General features: G+C 36.0%; 1 protein-coding gene across 1 annotated transcript in view; it reads left to right on the forward strand.

The window, feature by feature from the left end:
* The first annotated feature begins 228 nt into the window (after nucleotides 1-228).
* Nucleotides 229-21,459, forward strand: part of ASZ1 (ankyrin repeat, SAM and basic leucine zipper domain containing 1) — a 79,940-nt gene continuing 58,709 nt past the window's right edge. Inside the window, 4 exon segments of the mRNA XM_004269851.3 lie at nucleotides 229-336; nucleotides 721-820; nucleotides 4,726-4,848; nucleotides 6,878-6,989. Coding sequence (XP_004269899.2) covers nucleotides 232-336; nucleotides 721-820; nucleotides 4,726-4,848; nucleotides 6,878-6,989 — 440 coding nt within the window. The 5' untranslated portion in view covers nucleotides 229-231.

A 21,459-nucleotide genomic window follows, 5' to 3' on the forward strand; every position in this document is an offset into this window, starting at 1 on the left:
CCACTTTTCCTCTCCCAAGGGCTTAACAACTGGCGGGAAGGAACCCGGGTCGCTGCGCGCGCTCACGCGCCTGCGCCTGAGGGCCCAAGGCCCCAACGCTAGCGCGTCGCGCTTGCCCGCACAGCCTTCCCGCGCAGCCTTACGCGCTCCGGTGCGCAGGCGCAGAGGGAGCAGGCGGGCGTGCGGGCGTGCGTGCGTGCGGCCGATTTTCTAGGGACCTGGGCGGCGGCCATGGCTGCAGGCCCCTTGCGCGGTCTGGCAGTGGCCGGTGGAGGCTAGAGTAGCGAGAGCGAGGATGACGGCTGGGAGATTGGGTATCTCGACCGGGCAGCTCAGGTAGCGAAGGAGGACTGTCTTGGCCGCACCTGGATCGGTCTTCCCTGGCCATGAAACCTCTTACTTCCTCGCCTGTGTTTCCCTAATTTTTTTTCCAGTGTAAATACAGGCTTTTGGACTCCAAACCAATTTGCAGTTTCCCTACTGTGCTTTCCATCAAATGCGCTTCTTTAGGTTGTCGATGTAGCTCTTTACTTAGGTTTGGACCCATCATAACCCAAAGATAATTTTAGTTATGAGTTAGTCACAAACTTTGGATGTTGCCTCCCCCCACCCCCACCCCCCAAAAAAAGATGTACCAAAACTCGATCATTATTGTTTCCCGATGCAGTGGAAATGAAAGTATGTGTAACAGGAAAATTTTTTAACTTTCTGCTTTTTTAGAAATTAAAAGGACCGTTAGCCATTGAAGAAAAGCATGAAACATTTAAGAAAGCTTTGACTACAGGAGATGTTTCATTGGTCGAGGAGCTCCTGGATTCTGGTGAGAATTAAGGGACAGTTTCAACCTAACACAGTTGTCTCAGTTCACAAGGGTTCCTTATTTTATTTATTTATTTATTTGTTTTGCGGTACGTGGGCCTCTCACGGTTGTGGCCTCTCCCATTGCGGAGCACAGGCTCCGGACGCGCAGGCTCAGTGGCCATGGTTCACGGGCCCAGCCGCTCCGCGGCATGTGGGATCTTCCCGGACCGGGGCACGAACCCGTGTACCCTGCATTGGCAGGCGGACTGTCAACCACTGCGCCACCAGGGAAACCCCAGGGTTCCTTATTTTAAAAGGTTTGTTTTTCTAATGGAAGCACAGTGAATGTTAGTATCTCAAGTGTCCTACATGTCTTACTTGACTCAGTTCTCTCTGCCTTATTTTCTTCCTCTAACACAAATTTGGAATGCCACACTGACACCGTCCATCAGTTCTTCCACCTCCTTCAAAAGGTCTAGTCTGACTAATCCTACCCCACTTTGATAATCCTTACTTACTTTGCTCAGCATTTACTTGTCTATAATTATTATTATGTGTTTCTCAAGAATTGTTTCTAGTTATGTACATTTTAGTTATGTTCTTTGCCTGTGTTGGTTGTGTCAGTGTGTGAATGAGAATGAAGCAGGAATCTATCTGGATACCTCTTCCAGCCTATCACCTACTCAGTGTGCTTCCTTGGGAAAGTCATTTGAACTCCCAGAGCATCTATTTCTTTATAAAAACATTATAATTCTGTCTTGGGTCCCATGACATTTTTCTGTGTATTAAATTAAATATTATTTTTTAAAATTACCTTGACATGGAAGTGTGAGTTGTTGATAATGACTGAAATTATCAAAGGAGTAACAAGCATCTACTGTCTACCTGTAAATACAAAACATTCACATACAAAATTGTATATAGCAAAATGTTTTTCTTCTATGCTAGAGATGCATGGTTTAGTGGAAAGTAAATCATTTTGGAAACAGTACAGTTCTGGGTTTGATTATTAGCCCTGCCACTTGATGGCTCTGTAATCTTGACCAATTTAGGAAACTTCCTAAACTTCAATTACCCCCTTTTAAAAACCGGGATGCATTGTATCAAAGGGTTTTTTTGGGGGGGGGGGATTAAAATGAGAGACTGTATACGGGTCTTAGAACATATAGGCATTATATAAATATTAGCCGTTGTAACAAGTAAGAAGGATCGTGTGACTTTGTGGACAATGGAACTTGAATTTGTAATTAAAAAATTAAATTGAATAAAATTGGAATAATTGAAAGAGGCCTAATACTAGGATATGAACACGTGCAGGAGTGTGCATAGTGTTGGATGGGATGGAATAGGCAGAAATTTGTTTTAGAAAAGTGAGTTTGCCTTGGGAGTAGTGGGACTAGGTGCACTGAAGTGTTGGAGGCTCTTGAAAGCATTGAAAAGAGCCTACTGGTAAAGTGTTTCGTCAGCCTTTTAAAATTTGTCTTTAATTACAAAAAAATTTTAACTTCCTTTTAAAAAAACAATAACAAATAGGTATAAGTAGAGAAACACCTTTGTCCCCACTTTCACCAGTATTACCTCTGAAGTCTCATTTTCACACGTAACTCTTGTTTTAGTATTTCCTGATTTCCTTCCAGATGTCATTATTTAACACTTTAAAAAATATTTTTACTTTTTTGCCTTTCAAAGCCATACGTATTCCTGCACCAGTTGGAAGTTTAATAAAAATATGAAACCTCCTTTTGAGTCAGCCATTTTTAGCAGTCTTTGGTTTTTGTTCTTCTGCTATGCACTAACATTTTCAGTTCTCTTTAAATTATTAAATATTTTAAACATTCAAAAATGTATGGCGACTTATCTTTTTCCCCCTGGAGATTACCACTCTCCTATAGTTGGTATTTATTATTCCTATGTACGTCTTTATACTTTTACTATATGTATATACCCCCAAACAATTTAGTGTTATTTTGAATGTCGTTGAGCTATAAAAATATATTGTGTCAATCCTTTTAAACTTATCTTTTTTGCAGTATGCTTAGAACATAATATGTGCTTAATAATTTACTTTTTTGAGCTTAGAGGTGATGATTATTAAGAATTTTTATACTAAAATGCCACATTTGCTTAGCCTTATCTTCACATCTTTTCCTTTTTACTTTTGCTGTCACAGTTTTGAGCAGTAAGGTCAATAAGGAAAGAATAATGAGAAAACAAAATGATCTTTTCTCTGATCTCATTCATATGCTTTCAGTTGCAGCAATTTAAAGAGGAAAATTTGTTAGAGAAGACAAGTTGGGTCAGCAGTATATATATATATATATATATATATATATATATATATATATATATATATATATATATATATACTAAGACAGTTTTCTGTTGTTTTCTCCTAGGAATTATCATGCACCTTATATCAATTAAAGTTAGACAATTGGGAATTTGACAAATATAGTCTTTCAGTAACTTAGTGTTCCTACAGAAAAAAAGTGAGTTCTCCCTAACAAGTTTCCATTCCTTCAGTGATATGACCTTCATCTTTGCAGATGGAACACTTTAGAGCCAGAGACTACAACCTGTAAATTGTAAGGTATATATAAGGAAGCCTATATTCAGTGGTTTTGACATAGAAGTTTTCCTTCTTTGAAACAGAAAAACGTTCTTTTTTTTTTTTCTTTTCTTAAGATTAGCAGATATTTCTTAGGTTGAAGAGAGAGTTTGCCGCTTACATCTTGATCTCTTTATAGCAAAGGCTTTACATAAATGTAATGGGTTATGTTCACTGCCTTTTTATAATCTTGTCCTTGTATCGTATCTTCTATGCTCCTCCCCAGTCTTAGATCCAAATCTAGATTAGTTCAACCATTTTTTTTTCTTTTTTATGTGACTAAACTAATCAGTGCTATCGGGGAAAATCAGATGACTTCGGGGATTTGTACCATTAATGATTTGTTTGAGGATTTTAAGGTCAGCTGGCTCTCATCGTTTCTTAACAGTTACTATCCATCCCTTCCTGTCTCATTCTGGATGGTGGCTATTTAAAACTTTATCCTGCTCCTCAGGCCTGATATCTCTTCTGTGCCTCTCCTTATTCTAGCTCACTGTTTCGTTCATTTGTCCAAAGCAGAACTTGATAGTTATTTTCTATTTGTTCTTTTCCAACACTCCTCTTCCTCAAAGTAATTTTAAATTCCAATAACCCTGCCTTTGAAATGTCCTTTTGTATTTCTTCTTCTTTTTCTCTGCTGCCCTTGCTCTGACTTTTGCATGGACTTCCAGCCTCATAACCAGTTCTCCCTGCCTCCTATCCCACTCTCAGCAGTGGTACCTACATTTTCTTTATAATACGAGTATAATGATGTAAATCCCTGGATCACAAAGTATAGTCTACATTTCTTAACCCTAACCTACCTTTTTAACCTTATGTTTGGCCAGTAACCCATGGTTAAATTTTGCGTTGGGAAGGAGGGTAAAGGAGTTTTAATAAGGAATATATTTGTTTACACAATATTGTTTACACAATATTTGTTAATATGTTTGCCACCATAGAGATGTATGATAATATTCTAACTAAAAAGACATTTTTTATCTGTGAAACTTTTCCCAACTGCCCTAGAGAGAAAAAGGAAGCATGTAAAAACCTGTTCTAATATAAATATATATTATATGAAAAAACATTTGACAGATTCAGTCTCTTGGAAAATAGTGAAACTGAAGTGAACTATAGTGAAACTGAAGTTAGCTTTTTTATCAAAGTTCATATATAATTTTCTATTTTTCTGAAGCCATTATTACCAAGAAATTCCCTTCCATTATAAAGTACACAGTGTGTGTCACTATGTGAAGTACTTTAAACATATTAAGGTGACAGTGATTTTTTTTTTTGGTGGGGGAGGTTTTAAAACCTTGTCTTTATATTGACAGGCATCAGTGTAGAGTTCAGCTTTCGCTATGGGTGGACTCCCCTTATGTATGCTGCCAGTGTTTCCAATGTAGCGCTGCTTCAGGTTCTGTTGGACAGAGGTGCTAATGCAAGCTTTGATAAGGGTAAGATGTTTTAAATATTTAAATATGTGAAAATGTACTTTGTATATTTCTCTGTTTAGAAGCCTAATTATATTCTGTTTGGGGGTGGTGATATATACTTTCCATGCTCTGTTGTCATATATTCACTTTAAACCTTTGCTCTTGAAAACAATTGTAATAAGGTTAAGATATTTGACGTAACTTAACTGATTATTTTTACTGTGATTTTCTTGATTCCCAAGCAGCTAATAAGCAAAGTGAAAAACATTAGTTTTTTTAAAAAATCTTCCTATTAGTTATATTATATAAACAACATAAAAAACAAATTAGAAACCATAGATATTTTGAAAAACCTTCTATCCAAAGAGGTAGATTCCATTTATATTATCGTTATAAATGGTTGTGTTCTTACTATATACCTTTAACTTCTATGCTAGAGAGTTTTGGTTATTTTTAAGGTAAAATGCATTGAAAGAAAACACTGAAAAGCTGATAATTTAGTGGAAAATTGCTTGAAAATCAGTCTTTGGAATTTACAGCTCAACTCTGAATTATATCACGTAAAGTTGTTTCAAAGATAATTTATTAAATCCATTTGTTTCTGTCTTTGTCAGTAGTGCTTTGATTGCTTTTGAAGAATAAGAGTATATGTGCAAATGCTATTTAATTATTATATTGAATTACTGATTATTTTCTACAGGTTCCCAATAGACAATTCATTTCGTAATTCAGGTATAGGTTTCATTTTAGAATTAATTTTCATATTAATTTTGTACTACATTAGATATTTGTAAAATCATTTCTGTTTTTTTCTCATTTATATATTTTATATAAATTCTTGTCTTATTGACAATTTTATGTTTAATCTGCTGCTGTGGTAAGTTTTTCTTATTATGTCATTTAAAAATATCACCCAGCGGAAAAAAAGAAAAATATCACCCAGGGACTTCCCTGGTGGTCCAGTGGTTAAGACTGCTCTCCCAATGCAGGGGGCACAGGTTCGATCCCTGGTTGGGGAACTAAGATCCCACATGCCACATGGCGTGGCCTAAAAAGAAAAAAAAAACAATCTCCCAATGAAAGCTATACTTAGAAATGAGATTTTTGAAAGTGTATAAAATGTTGTGCTCAAAAAACTGATTAATAGTTTTCTTTTTCTGCTTCTTGTAATAAGAGGAATACCTTTCAGTTATAAAACACTTTATATTTTGCCCAGCATGTTCACATAAATTATTTTATGTATCCCACAGACCCCCTCAGGTGGAGGGCAGGCTTTAGCTTCTTATATGTAAGTTAGGTCTACTAAGATATCACTGGAATCACAGTTTATCAGTGACAGAACTGGGACCAGAATCTATATTTCTATATTTGGTCAATTTTGAACCACAAATGTAAACCATGGCTGGCATGACCTATTTTTAATTCCCCAATTCTTACTTGAGAATTGTTTTTTGTTTTGTTTGGGTTTTTAATTTACCCTGATCTCCACTGATGCCATAGAAGCCAAGGGAAGAAGAGTTTTAGGAAATGGGATGGGCTAAGAGAGATCAAGTAGAAAAGGACTAAAAAGAAACCAATACATGTAGCAGTTAGGACATCTTCAGTAGGATGGTTTGGGCGTAAGCCAGATTTCAGTGAGTGGTCAAATGAGTGAGAACTAAAGAAGTGAAATCAGAGAATATCAATCATTGTTTTTTAACCATGTGTTCAAGGCATACTTTAATCAACCAAAAACTATTCAACTCCAGGCAGTAAATCTGCACAGAGCTCATGCTCTGAACCACTTTCCTATTCTCTTGAAGAAATGAGAATAGGGAAAGGAAATTAGTAAATGAATTGTAGATATATTTTGGAAATTGATAGTTCATCCCTGAGCTCATTTTTTGGTGAAGGAATACAAAGTTATCCGCTAAGAACAAGAGATTTGGAAATAGGTTATAGAATTTTAAGAATGCAATAAATATTTAGAATCTTTTGAATGATAAAAGAAGTTAATTAGATACACTTTCTGATGTGTGTGGGGTTTTCCTCACCTTTCCTTTCACTATAGATAAGCAAACTATTTTGATAACTGCATGTTCTGCTCATGGCTCAGAGGAACAGATCTTGAAGTGTGTAGAGCTACTACTTTCAAGAAATGCTGATCCAAATGTTGCTTGTAGGTAAGAACCTTACCATTTGTTCAAAAATGATGAAGATACTTTTCTTTGATTATCAGCCTTTTGTTTGATTATGTTAAACACTTGACAGCATGATTTTTTAAACATCATGAGCAGTGTGTGTTTACTTGGCCACATAGCTGATGAATGAAAATAAGTCATAAGGTCATGGTTCCAATTGTACAAGAATATCAAAGGAAGGGCATGTCATTAAAGTAGTCTTTCAATTTTTAATATTTAGAGGAATGTCCTAAGAAGTTGAATGAGAGGGAAAGTACGACAATAAACTGTATCATTTTCCTTTGAATTACACACTCAAAAGAATATGATAATTGAGCTATAATAGTAAAGCCTCTTAGTATTCTCTCTATAAAGCACAGACCCACTAAACAATTTACACAGATACTATGAATTCCAAAATAATATATCAAAATGTTTCCATTTTCCCAAGACTTTTCCAGTTAACTATATTATATATGTAATAGTGCCTAGATGCATAGAAGATAAGCAGTGAACGTATCTTGCATCTGTTAAAATGTCAATAATAAAAAAAAAATGAATCATATTATTTCAAATTTCTATCACTGACTTCCTTCTTGTCTGGCTCCAACTTCCTATTAAAGCTCTTTCTGTTTTATTTAATCTTCAAAATGAAGCAAGAGGGAAGTAGCCCATCCAATAGAAAATGTCTAGTGTGAATAGAATTATAATGCCTGATATATAGAAGTAACTACGCTTTACTCTGGAAGTTATTTTCTAATTTAGCTTAGTTTCTGTGACCTGTATAGCAGCTTTGGAAGGTACTGTACAGCTGTAGATAATTCCCAGATCTTTTCTGAGGCAGAGATTTTGATTTAGTAGAGTGGTTCAAGCAAGGTCTATTTGGTCCTCCAGTGGATTTTTGGCAAAGCCTGGAGACTTTTTTTTTTTTTTTGGCTGCATTGGGTCTTTGTTGCTGCACGCAGGCTTTCTGTAGTTGTGGCAAATTGGGGCTACTCTTCGTGGGGGGGCACAGGCTTCTCATTGTGGTGGCTTCTCTTGTTGCAGAGCATGGGCTCTACACACACGGGCTTCAGTAGTTGCAGCACTCAGGCTCAGCAGTTCCAGCACGCGGGCTCTAGAGCGCAGGCTCAGTAGCTGTGGCACGGGGGCTTAGCTGCTCCGTGGCATCTTCCCAGCCCAGGGCTCGAACCGTGACCCCTGCATTGGCAGATGGATTCTTAACCATGGTTCCACCAGGGAAGTCCCTGGAGACATTTTTGATTGTCACATCTGGGAGACACTGCTGGCATCTTATGGATAGAGGCCAGGGATGCTACTAAACATCCTACAATGTGTAGGACAGCCCCTCAAAACAAAGAATTGCCCATCCCAAAATGTCAAAAGTGCCAAGCTTGAAAAATCCAGTGTGAGAAAAGTCAAAGCTTATGGAGTGGATAATCAGTATTTAACAAATTAAGATTTAAAAGGAACTGGGAAAGAAACTACCTGCGAATTCTTAGCAAATCAATTCACAGGAACTTTTATTCTCTCATTTACAATATAATCCCTAGTTAGGTATACCTTTTGAATCTGATTATACCTTGAAATTAGGAACTCCAGGATACCTTACTGAAGTAAACTTCAACAGGTGCTGTAATTTTTTTTTATTGTTGAATTTTATTTATTTATTTTTTCATACTACAGGTTCTTATTAGTCATCAATTTTATACACATCAGTGTATACATGTCAATCCCAATGGCCCAATTCAGCACACCACCATGCCCACCCCACCGCGGCTTTCCCCGCTTCGTGTCCATACGTTTGTTCTGTATGTCTGTGTCTCAACTTCTGCCCTGCAAACCGGTTCATCTGTACCATTTTTCTAGGTTCCACATACATGCATTAATGTACGATATTTGTCTTTCTCTTTCTTACTTACTTCACTCTGTATGACAGTCTCTAGATCCATCCACGTCTCAACAAATGACTCAATTTCGTTCCTTTTTATGGCTGAGTAATATTCCATTGTATATATATACCACATCTTCTTTATCCATTCGTGTGTCGATGGGCATTTAGGTTGCTTCCATGACCTGGCTATTGTAAATAGTGCTGCAATGAACATTGGGGTGCATGTATCTTTTTGAATTATGGTTTTCTCTGGGTATATGCCCCGGAGTGGGATTGCTGGGTCATATGGTAATTCTAATTTTAGATTTTTAAGGAACCTCCATACTGTTCTCCATAGTGGCTGTATCAATTTACATTCCCAGCAGTGCTGCAAGAGGGTTCCCTTTTCTCCACACCCTCTCCAGCATTTGTTGTTTGCAGATTTTCTGATGATGCCCATTCTAACTGGTGCAAGGTGATACCCCATTGTAGTTTTGATTTGCATTTCTTTAATAATTAGTGATGGTGAGCAGCTTTTCATGTGCTTCTTGGCCATCTGTATGTCTTCTTTGGAGAAATGTCTATCTAGGTCTTCTGACCATTTTTGGATTGGGTTGTTTGTTTCTTTAATGTTGAGTTGCATGAGCTGTTTATATATTTTGGAGATTAATCCTTTGTCCGTTGATTCATTTGCAACTGTTTTCTCCCATTCTGAGGGTTGTCTTTTCATCTTGTTTATGGTTTGCTTTGCTTTGCAAAAGCTTTGAAGTTTCATTAGGTCCCATTTGTTTATTTTTGTTTTTATTTCCATTACTCTAGGAGGTGGATCAAAAAAGATCTTGCTGTGATTTATGCCAAAGAGTGTTCTTCCTATGTTTTCCTCTAAGAGTTTTATAGTGTTCCGTCTTACATTTAGGTCTCGATTCCATTTTGAGTTTATTTTTGTTTATGGTGTTAGAGAGTGTTCTAAATTCATTCTTTTACATGTAGCTGTCTAGTTTTCCCAGCACCATTTATTGAAGAGACTCTATTTTCTCCATTGTATATCCTAGCTTCCTTTGTCATAGATTAGTTGACCATAGGTGCGTGTGTTTATCTCTGGGCTTTCTATCTTGTTCCATTGATCTATGCTTCTGTTTTTGTGCCAGTACCATATTGTCTTGATTACTGTAGCTTTGTAGTATAGTCTGAAGTGAGGGAGTCTGATTCCTCCAGCTCCGTTTTTTTCCCTCAAGACTGCTTTGGCTATTTGGGGTCTTTTGTGTCTCCATAAAAATTTTAAGATTTTTTGTTCTAGTTCCATAAAAAATGCCATTTGATTTTTGATAGGGATTGCATTGAATCTGTAGATTGCTTTGGGTAGTATAGTCATTTTCACAATATTGTTTCTTCCAATCCAAGAACATGGTATATCTCTCCGTCTGTTTGTATCATCTTTAATTTCTTTCATCAGTGTCTTATAGTTTTCTGCATACAGGCTTTTTGTCTCCCTAGGTAGGTTTATTCCTAGGTATTTTATTCTTTTTGTTGCAATGGTAAATGAGAGTGTTTCCTTAATTTCTCTTTCAGATTTTTCATCATTAGTGTATAGGAATGCAAGAGATTTCTGTGCATTAATTTTGTATCCTGCAACATTTCCAAATTGATTGATTAGCTCTAGTACTTTTCTGATGGCATCGTTAGGATTCTCTATGTATAGTATCATGTCATCTGCAAACAGTGACAGTTTTACCTCTTCTTTTCCTATTTGTATTCCTTTTATTTCTTTTCTTCTCTGATTGCCGTGGCTAGGACTTCCAAAACTATGTTGAATAATAGTGGTGAGAGTGGATATCCTTATCTTGTTCCTGATCTTAGAGGAAATGCTTTCAGTTTTTCACCATTGAGAATGATGTTTGCTGTGGGTTTGTCGTATATGGCCTTTATTATTTTGAGGTAGGTTCCCTCTATGCCCACTTTCTGGAGAGTTTTTATCATAAATGGGTGTTGAATTTTGTCAAAAGCTTTTTCTGCATCTACTGAGATGATCATATGGTTTTTATTCTTCAGTTTGTTAATATGGTGCATTACATTGATTAATTTGCATATATTGAAGAATCCTTGCATCCCTGGGATAAAACCCACTGGATCATGGTGTATGATCCTTTTAATGTATTGTTGGATTCTGTTTGCTAGTATTTTGTTGAGGATTTTTGCGTCTATATTCATCAGTGATATTGATCTGTAATTTCCTTTTTTTGTAGTATCTTTGTCTGCTTTTGGTATCAGGGTGATGGTGGCCTCATAGAATGAGTTTGGGAGTGTTCCTTCCTCTGCAATTTTTTGAAAGAGTCTGAGAAGGATGGGTGTTAGCTCTTCTCTAAATGTTTGATAGAATTCACCTGTGAAGCCGTCTGGTCCTGGACTTTTGTTTGTTGGAAGATTTTTAATCACAGTTTCAATTTAATTACTTGTGAATGGTCTGTTCGTATTTTCTATATCTCCCTGGTTCAGTCTTGGAAGGTTATACCTTTCTAAGAATTTGTCCATTTCTTCCAGCTTGTTCATTTTATTGGCGTAGAGTTGCTTGTAGTAGTCTCTTAGGATGCTTTGTGTTTCTGCGGTGTCTGTTGTAACTTCTCCTTTTTCATTTCTAATTTTATTGATTTGAGTCCTCTCCCTCTTTTTCTTGATGATTCTGGGTAATTGTTTGCCAATTTTGTTTATCTTCTCAAAGAACCAGCGTTTAGTTTTATTGATGTTTGCTGTTGTTTTCTTTGGTTCTATTTCATTTATTTCTGCTCTGATCTTTATGATTTCTTTCCTTCTGCTAACTTTGGGTTTTGTTTGTTGTTCTTTTTCTAGTTCCTTTAGGTGTAAGTTTAGATAGTTTATTTGAGATTTTTCTTGTTTCTTGAGGTAGGCTTGTATAGCTATAAACTTCCCTCTTAGAACTGCTTTTGCTGCATCCCATAGGTTTTGGAAGATTGTGTTTTCATTGTCATTTGTCTCTAGGTATTTTTTAATTTCCTCTTTGATTTCTTTAGTCATCTCTTGGTTATTTAGTAACGTATTGTTTAGCTCCATGTGTTTGTGTTTTTTACGTTTTTTTCCCTGTAATTCATTTCTGATCTCATAGCGTTGTGGTCAGAAACGATGCTTGATATGATTTCAATTTTCTTAAATTTACTGAGGCTTGATTTGTGACCCAAGATGTGATCTATCCTGGAGAATGTTCCATGTGCACTTGAGAAGAAAGTGTAATCTACTGTTTTGGATGGAATGTCCTATAAATATCAATTACATCTATCTGGTCTATTGTGTCATTTAAAGCTTCTGTTTCCTTATTTATTTTCATTTTGGATGATCTGTCCATTGGTGTAAGTGAGGTATTAAAGTCCCCTATTATTATTGTGTTATTGTTGACTTCCTCTTTTATAGATGTTAGTAGTTGCGTTATGTATTGAGGTGCTCCTATGTTGGGTGCATAAATATTTACAATTCTTATATCTTCTTCTTGGCGTGATCCCTTGATCATTATGTGGTGTCCTTCCTTGTCTCTTGTAACATTCTTTATTTTAAAGTCTATTTTATCTGATATGAGTATTGCTACTCCAGCTTTCTTTTGATTTCCATTTGTGTGGAATATCATTTTCCATCCCCTCACTTTCAGTCTGTATGTGTCCCTAGGTCTGAAGTGGGTCTCTTGTAGACAGCATATATATGGGTCTTGTTTTTGTATCCATTCAGCCAGCCTGTGTCCTTTGGTTGGAGCATTTAATCCATTCATGTTTCAGGTAATTATCAATATGTATGTTCCTATGACCATTTTCTTAATTGTTTTGGGTTTGTTTTTGTAGGTCCTTTTCTTCTATTGTGTTTTCCACTTAGAGAAGTTCCTTTAGCCTTTGTTGTAGAGCTGGTTTGGTGGTGCTGAATTCTCTTAGCTTTTGCTTGTCTGTAAAGCTTTTGATTTCTCCATTGAATCTGAATTAGATCCTTGCTGGGTAGAGTAATCTTGGTTGTAGGTTCTTCCCTTTCATCACTTTAAGTATATCATGCATCTCCCTTCTGGCTTGTAGAGTTTCTGCTGAGAAGTCAGCTGTTAACCTCATGGGAGTTCCCTTGTATGTTATTTGTCATTTTTCCCTTGCTGCTTTCAATAATTTTTCTTTGTCTTTAATTTTTGCCAATTTGATTACTATGTGTCTCGGCGTGTTCCTCCTTGGGTTTATCCTGTATGGGACTCTCTGCATTTCCTGGACTTGGGTGGCTATTTCCTTTCCCATGTTAGGGAATTTTTTTGACTATAATCTCTTCAGATATTTTCTCTGGTTCTTTCTCTCTCTCTCTTCTCCTTCTGGGACCCCTATAATGTGAATATTGTTGTGTTTAATGTTGTCCCAGAGGTCTCTTAGGCTGTCTTCATTTCTTTTCATTCTTTTTTCTGTTCCGCAGCAGTGAATTTCACCATTCTGTCTTCCAGGTAACTTATCTGTTCTTCTGCCTCAGTTATTCTGCTATTGATTTCTTCTAGTGTAGTTTTCATTTCAGTTATTGTATTGTTCATCTCTGTTTGTTCTTTAATTCTTCTAGGTCTTTGTTAAACATTTCTTGCATCTTCTCGATCTTTGCCTCCATTCTTTCTCCGAAGTCCTGGATCATCTTCACTATCATTATTCTGAATTCTTTTTCTGGAAGGTTGCCTATCTCCACTTCATTTAGTTGTTTTTCTGGGGTTTTATCTTGTTCCTTCATCTGGTACATAGCCCTCTGCCTTTTCATCTTGTCTGTCTTTCTGTGAATGTGGTTTTTGTTCCACAGGCTGCAGGATTGTAGTTCTTGCTTCTACTGTCTGCCCTCTGAGGTGCTGTAATTTTGATTTGTACTTTTAGCAATGGCTTATGATAAGACTTGCCTCTCTGGATTCTTGGAAAATTGTTTTTTGTTGGTGCTGTTCAATTTTTGTTCCTACTTCTACAAGATACTATAGATATTGAAGTCTTTAACCCTCCCAGTCACTTACTATCTTGTAAACACATTAAAGGAGAAGCCAAGCAAATCAGTGTCAGACTATTCTATTTCCTTAAGAACTAGAAGGTGTCTTCTAGATACATAGGGAATATTTGGAAAAAACATATTTCATTTGAATTAAAATAACACAAGTTTAGAATCTCAAGCTAAAAGTATAAGGCAACCACACAATTTCAAAACTCAAACTCTAAAAAAAAAAAAAAAAAAAAAAAAAAACTCAAACTCTAGAGAATTTGCTGAATTTGAAAGAGTATAAGATTTAGATTTGTATGTGGTCAACTAAAATAAATAGAGAATTCTACAGCATGGCTGAAGAAAAGAGTAATCTGCATCTAATTAACAAATGTGAAAAATACCTGAAAAAACAAACTATTCAACTGCTTTTATTTTAATGCTCAAATAAAGCAATAAAATGATTAAATTGTGTTTTCTTGCAGAAAAAGGATCTTGATAGAGCTAAAAAGAGAATAAGTCATGGCAAATAGTGCTGTTAGGCTGCAGATTTTATACGGATAGCATTAGTGGACCTACGGGGATAGCATGCTGGCAGTGTAAAGAAAAAAATCTCAGGACACAGGAGAGTACAGTGAGATTTGGGGGAATTTTAGAGGTAATTCATTAGCAGTGGCAAAAATTGAAACCTATTAGAAGGTTGGGAGTTTTAGTCTCATGTACAAAATGCCAGAAAATATAAGGGTTATGTGAGGGAACTCCTGTTCAGTTAAAACATGTTTAGATGAATTTACTTTCAAGCTGTTGACATAGCCTGTTTTGTTGAACAGTTCTTCTGCTAACAGAAATTACCTCTCAAGAAAAAGAGGGGGAAGAGTCAGCCATAAAACATAAATGGATAGTTTTTGTGAAAGCTTGACGGTCATATACTTGCCAGCTGCAAAGGAAGTTGACCTGTAACTACTTTTTTTTTTTAACTAAAATGAGATCAGTAGTCTTGTTCCATGAAGTTAAAGTAATAGAAAAGTCTAGAGATCAGCCTCTAATCTAGAACACAGAAGTCTCATTTTCGGTATATAAAGTAGCATGGAAGCCCTTCTGTATTCTATGGATATAACATAAAAGACAGGCTTAGTTTGCATAGAATATGGAAAAAAGAAAAAGAGGGTTTTTACCAGTATTAGAAGCAGGAAAATAATTCTAGATCTTATAATGGAAGTGAATCACTTAAATGTACCACTTGGTTCTGTTTCCACTAAAATTGAATAGAAGAATAAAAATTAAGAAGAAACTGTTGAACTCCCTATACTTAATTAATTAGAGGTCTTGCTGAATGGTACTGAGGAAATTGCATAGTAAAGATTTTTATTGTATGTAATTTACATACAGTGAAATATTCAGATTTTCAGTATACAGTTGGATCAGTTTTGACAAACACACATTTGTGTAACTCACACCCCAACATGGAACATTTCTGTCATCCCAGAAAGTTCCTTCATGCCCCTCCCCAGTGCTCTGGAACTTACTTCTTTTTTATTTTTTTGCTGTGTTGGGTCTTAGTTGCGGCAGGTGGGCTCTTCGTTGAGGCATGCAGGCTCTTTGTTGCAGAGCGAGCTTCTCTCTACTTGTGGCGTGTGGGTTTTCTCTCTCTACTTGTGGCGCTCAGGCTCCAGGGTGCATGGGCTCTGTAGTTTGCTGCATGTGGGCTCTCTTGCTGAGGTGCCTGAGCTCAGCAGTTGTGGCATGCGGGCTTAGTTGCCCGACCAGTGATTAAACCCGTGTCCCCTGCATTGGAAGGTGGTTTCTTTACCACTGGACCACCAGGGAAGTCCCTGGAACTTACATCTATCACTATAAATTATTTTTTGCTATTCTAAAATGTTACATAAATATAATTATACAGAATATTTTCACTCAGGATAACGTTTTAAAGATTTATCCATGTTGTGTGTATCAAAAATTTGTTCCTGGGCTTCCCCTGTGGTGCAGTGGTTGAGAGTCCGCCTGCCGATGCAGGGGAGACGGGTTTGTGCCCCAGTCCAGGAAGATCCCACATGCCGCAGAGCGGCTGGGCCTGCTGAGCCTGTGCATCGGAGCCTGTGCTCCGCAACAGGAAGGGCCACAGCAGTGAGAGACCCGCATACCACAAAAAAAAAAAAAAAAAAAAAAAAATTGTTCCTTTTTGAACCCTCTTGCACTGTTGGTGGGAATGTAAATTGATACAGCCACTATGGAGAACAGTATGGAGGTTCCTTAAAAAACTAAAAATAGAACTACCATATGACCCAGCAATCCCACTACTGGGCATATACCATGCGGAAACCATAATTCAAAAAGAAACATGTACCACAATGTTCATTGCAGCACTATTTACAATAGCCAGGACATGGAAGCAACCTAAGTGTCCATTGACAGATGAATGGATAAAGAAGATGTGGCACATATATACAATGGAATATTAGCCATAAAAAGAAACGAAATTGAGTTATTTGTAGTGAGGTGGATGGACCTAGAGTCTGTCATACAGAATGAAGTAAGTCAGGAAGAGAAAAACAAATACCGTATGCTAACACATATATATGGAATCTAAAAAATAAAAAGCTTCTGATGAACCTAGGGGTAGGACAGGAATAAAGACACAGATGTCGAGAATGGACTTGAGGACACTGGGAGGGGGAAGGGTAAGCTAGGATGAAGTGAGAGAGTAGCATTAACATATATACACTACCAAATGTAAAATCGATAGCTAGTGGGAAGCAGCTGGGAGATCAGGGAGATCAGCTGGGTGCTTTGTGACCACCTAGAGGGGTGGAATAATGAGGGTGGGAGGGAGATGTAAGAGGGAGGGGATATGGGGATATGTGTATACATATAGCTGATTCACTTTGTTATTGTAACATTGTAACTTTCCTTTTTATTGCTGAGCTTCCATTGTATGGAAATTCTGTACTAATTTAAAGAGATGTGATGAAGTCTTTATGGCCTGACAAAAATAGCTGACTCAATCAGGCAGAAAATTGATTGGCTTGGAAATTGAAAGAAAAGACAGAATAGTATATTTAAAAGACTGTGAAATTATTAAAATACTTCAGTAGGCAGAATTGAAAGCATACTATGGCTTGCTCTGTGCTAAGGCAGCATGAGTGCAGACAACATAGTGCATGATTCTGTATCCCTAGCAGCTCCTGGTATTAGGTCCAAGCACCTGTAGCCAGCCCTTAGCTTGTCTTTCCACAGTGTTTTTTGATCTCACTCCTTTCTTCAATTCTCCCCAGATTCCTGTGTCTTTTCCTCTAACGTTTAAACTATTAAGTCCTACCTATCGCCCCCCTTTTTTTTTAATTTTTAAAATTGTGGTAAAATATTTATAACATGAAAGTTGCCATTTTAACCATTTTTAAGTGTACAGTTTAGTGTATTTTTTGACTAAACGTTTGCCCCAGGTATTTGAAGCTTTGCAGTCTTTTTGAGTGATGCCCGCTTTTCTAGATTGAGTTGTGAGTTAAACTAAATAGACGAGCATCTTGTCAGTTCTTCAGGTAGCTGTGACTGTCTGCTTCTTTGTTTTACCTGCTGAATGCTTATTGGTGTTTGTTGTTTGATTTGGTTCAGCAAGCCATTTGTGTATGTGTGCTGAACGTCAATATTTGCCATCAATATTTGCTGAACGTCACTAATTGCTCTTATATCATTTTCAGGGTTTCTTTTACTTTCTTAGCCATTCTAGTTCATTGTTATGGTGAACGTTTAATAATATTCATATTTATTAGATAAAGGTTATTTAAAAGAGCAACTCTCGTCTGCTTTGAAGTTTTATGTTGTTCCCAAATTTTGTATGCAAAGTAGACTTTCAAATCTGCTAGTACATTTGATTCCTAGGTGTCCATGTATTTTGGCAAATTTTTCTTAGTTTCTTCCAACATTTCTCTGTTTCATCTTGCAAATGGCTAATGAACAAAACACCAATTTAATGTGGTAGGTATTATTAAGGTATCTCCATCTGCCACTTCAAGCATTATTATGACAAGCTTCTAAATGTGGGGTTGGTGCCTCAGTTCTGGAGAAGTCTCATCCATTATCTCTTTAAATATTACCTCTGCCCTGTTCTTTTCTCTGTTTCTGGGTCTCTGATTGTATATCTGTTAGACCTCACTGTATCCTCAGTGTCTGTCTTCTTTATTCTCCATCTTTTTGTTTCACTGTGCCACATTCTGGGTAATAGCTTCTAATCTGCCTTGTAGGTCATTGACTCTCATTTCACGTGCTTCTAATTTATTGTTAAACTCATCAATTGAGTTCATAATTTCAGTTATTTTTTTATTTCTAGAAATTGTTTGATTCTTTTTAAAACTGGCAGTGTTATAAAGAAGTTATAAACTATTATTGTTATAAAGAAGTTTATAGCTTCTTGTTCCCTGAAAATATTTTCAGGCTCTAAATAAAACTTCTTTAATATGGTAAACATATAGTCTAGATGTAACAGTTATAGTATTTGGGATCTTTGTGGGTTTGTCTCTGTTAGCAGTAGTTTCTTATGCTTCTCATTCATGACTAGGTGCTAGTCATTAGATTTTAAAACTTACTTGTTGGAATAATATGAGGCCTCGGATGATCCATCAGAGAGGATTTTGTATATTTCTTAAAGGTGCCTAGGGCACTATCAGTCCAGGACTCATGTAATCTAAGTTCAGCGGTTGAAGTTCCCTGGACCATTTTGGTGATGTAAATTAAACCTAAACAGCTGGTTTATTTGTTTCATCCTTACCCTAAAGGTACTTAGAGTCCCAGATTAATGTGTCTTGAGTATGGTTTAGTAAACTCTCTACTTTGTATAAGCCCAGTGCTTTGAATTTTGTTCATCTTGAAGTTTGAAGCCACCAAAGCCACAGCTCAATTTCTCACTGGGTTCTTATGCACTGCCAGATGTCCTCAAGGCAAAAGCAACTGTTTATTTACCTCTTTTGCCACTTCAGTTAGTAGTTCTTTGATATCTTATTCAGTCTGTAAGAAATTAAAAAAAAATTTTATCTAGCTATTTTAAAAGCCTTCACAATTTTGATCCAAATTTAGCTTGCCATTACTGGAAGTAGAAATCAGCATCTTCTAAATTTTTTAATTGTTTTATTTATATGTCTTCTTTTAACTCTTTGTATTCCTTGCAGACTTTTAAAAATCTTGTTGAAAACAGCGTTGATTTATTATTTAATGATCAGTTAAGTGTGAGTACATATAGATCTACCTTGTTATTTTATTAGTTTTTCTTAATTTTAAAAATTCTTTTAATTTCCTTCCTGTAGGACTAATGGAAAAAAACCTGACAACTTAAAAACCATTTTTAAATGAACACAAATCACGTTTTATGTTTCTCTTGGATCTTACCACTGACAATACCTAGTGTACTGTGTCTAGCAAATACAACAATTTAATACTGATTTATTTATTTTAGCTTTAGAATTTGTCTCTGGGGTTAGGTTTTTAATTTTGTTTTTTAATGAAACACTTATTCAATGTTTCCTGTGTACCAGGCACTGTGTTAATTGCTCTTAAATATGTTGTCTAATATAATCCTTACTGCTCAGTGGTAGATGGTATGTTATTTTTACAGAAGAGAAAGTTGGCAATCAAGTGTTTAAGCCTTTAAATGTAGCAAAGGTTTGGTAAGGGAATTTACAAGTTTGATGTGAATAGGATCCACCATTGGGAATGTATTTATATTCCCTGTCTTGTCTAGGTTGAGGATTTTTCAAGACAACCAGTTTAAACAGCATGTCTTTTCTAATTGTTGCAAAACACGTCTTAAATTTGTCTTGTATCTTTGGGTTTTTTCCTCTCTTTCCCTAAATTATTGTTGGTACTTGAACGTTCTTACTTGAAAAGTCCACAGATTGCAAAGGGAAGTAGGTGAACAGAAAAATATTATCACCTTAATTCAGCATAATTGTATTTAGCTCTGAAAACAAGGTGGCCTGTGACTAAACTGATTGGAACTTGGCAGCTGTGCCATAGTATGGATTTTATCATTCTTTATTTTTTTATATTGATAGTGCAGTAACAGATGATATTGTAAATTATTAAAGTCTAAAAGGTCTATATTAGACTATTGGATACATGATAAAATTTGAAACCCTCTTCAATCTAGCCTTAAATTTGCAGTTGATATTTTTATTGTTTGAGTAATAATAAGCCTTTAAAAAATATATATAATTAACATTTCTGTTTTTAGGACTTGTGTGTTTTTCCCCCAGTTTGCTAAAACATTTTCTTATATTAAAAAATACATATTTTCTTTACATTTAGTAGGTAATTTTTCTGGCAGGGGAGTTTGTTATATTCACATCACTTAGTCATGAGATAAGGGTTTTGTAAAATGATGTGGCATTTTATTTTCAATAGATGTTTTATTACCATTGATAAGACAGCACACATTAACTAATGTCCAAGGTTTTGACGTAATCATTGTGTGATTGTTAACTTGTTCAGTGTTATTGCCTATACAGAAAATACTCTGGGAAAAATGTTGCTTTCTTTATCACAATATAAATTTAGTTGTAAATGTCACTGGAACAGTTTGGTAGATTGAGGTGTAATTTTCAATTAAAATATTAACTTGTGTTCTAGTTGTAAGTAATGATATGACATATCTTTGCTCTGAAAACATAGGCTGAAGTCACAAGATTATTTTCAGAAAAAAAATTTTAAAATAACTTATTTAGAAAATATTACTAGAAATTGTTATTTTGTGATTTTCTTTTTTTTTTTTTATAAATTGCCTGTCCATATCCTATACTCATCTTTTCATTTACCTGTCTTTTCTTTATCTGCATATAGGAGCTGATCTTATCTTTGTCATCAGTTTCCCATGTATGCAAAAGGTGACAAATATCTTAGTGTTACCTTGCATATACAGGGCATAGGATTAATATTGCTATTCATATACATGGAAATCTGCTTGGTCCTTTTGAAAGCACAAAATGGAGAGGATAGAGGTGAGAAAAGCTAGCTAATGAAAGCACTTGACGCTCATCTCTCAAAACACATACACAGAAGCCAAGACTGAAAAAAAACAAGAACAAAACCCTTTCAAATTCTGACTTGACTTTGTCTTACTTGTGTCTGGCACCAATGGTATATTGTGTGCTGGCTACTAAAGCTTCCACCTGGAAGAGACCCATGCCATTTCTTCTATTTAAGTATGGTCACATGGTCATATCTAACTTCAAGGGAGTAAGGAAGTGTTCACAGAAGGAGAATCAGCAATATTGGGTGGACAGCCCTCATGATTTACCACGTCACCCTAAATGTATTTTCTTCATGGCCATGATAATTGTATTTTGTTTTTACTGTATGCTTAAAGCAATAGTTAATTTTGAATTTTGGACATAAATTTATACTGAGAAAAACTGATACTTATCTCAGACTTTGCCATTCACTTTTTTTTTTTTTTTGCCATTCACTTTTATGTATAATTTGTTCTTACTTTGTAATATCTCTTAGAGTTATTGCAGTTTTGATATTTATCATCCCACCTTAGGGGCAACTTTAATAGCCTCCTAACTGATATTTCTAACTGCACTATTTCTGTACTTTAGTCAGTCCTATATGCTGTTACCTGTAGAACACACGTCCTTTTGTCTA

This window comes from Orcinus orca, chromosome 9 (assembly GCF_937001465.1).
Source record: "Orcinus orca chromosome 9, mOrcOrc1.1, whole genome shotgun sequence".
Classification (NCBI taxonomy): domain Eukaryota; kingdom Metazoa; phylum Chordata; class Mammalia; order Artiodactyla; family Delphinidae; genus Orcinus; species Orcinus orca.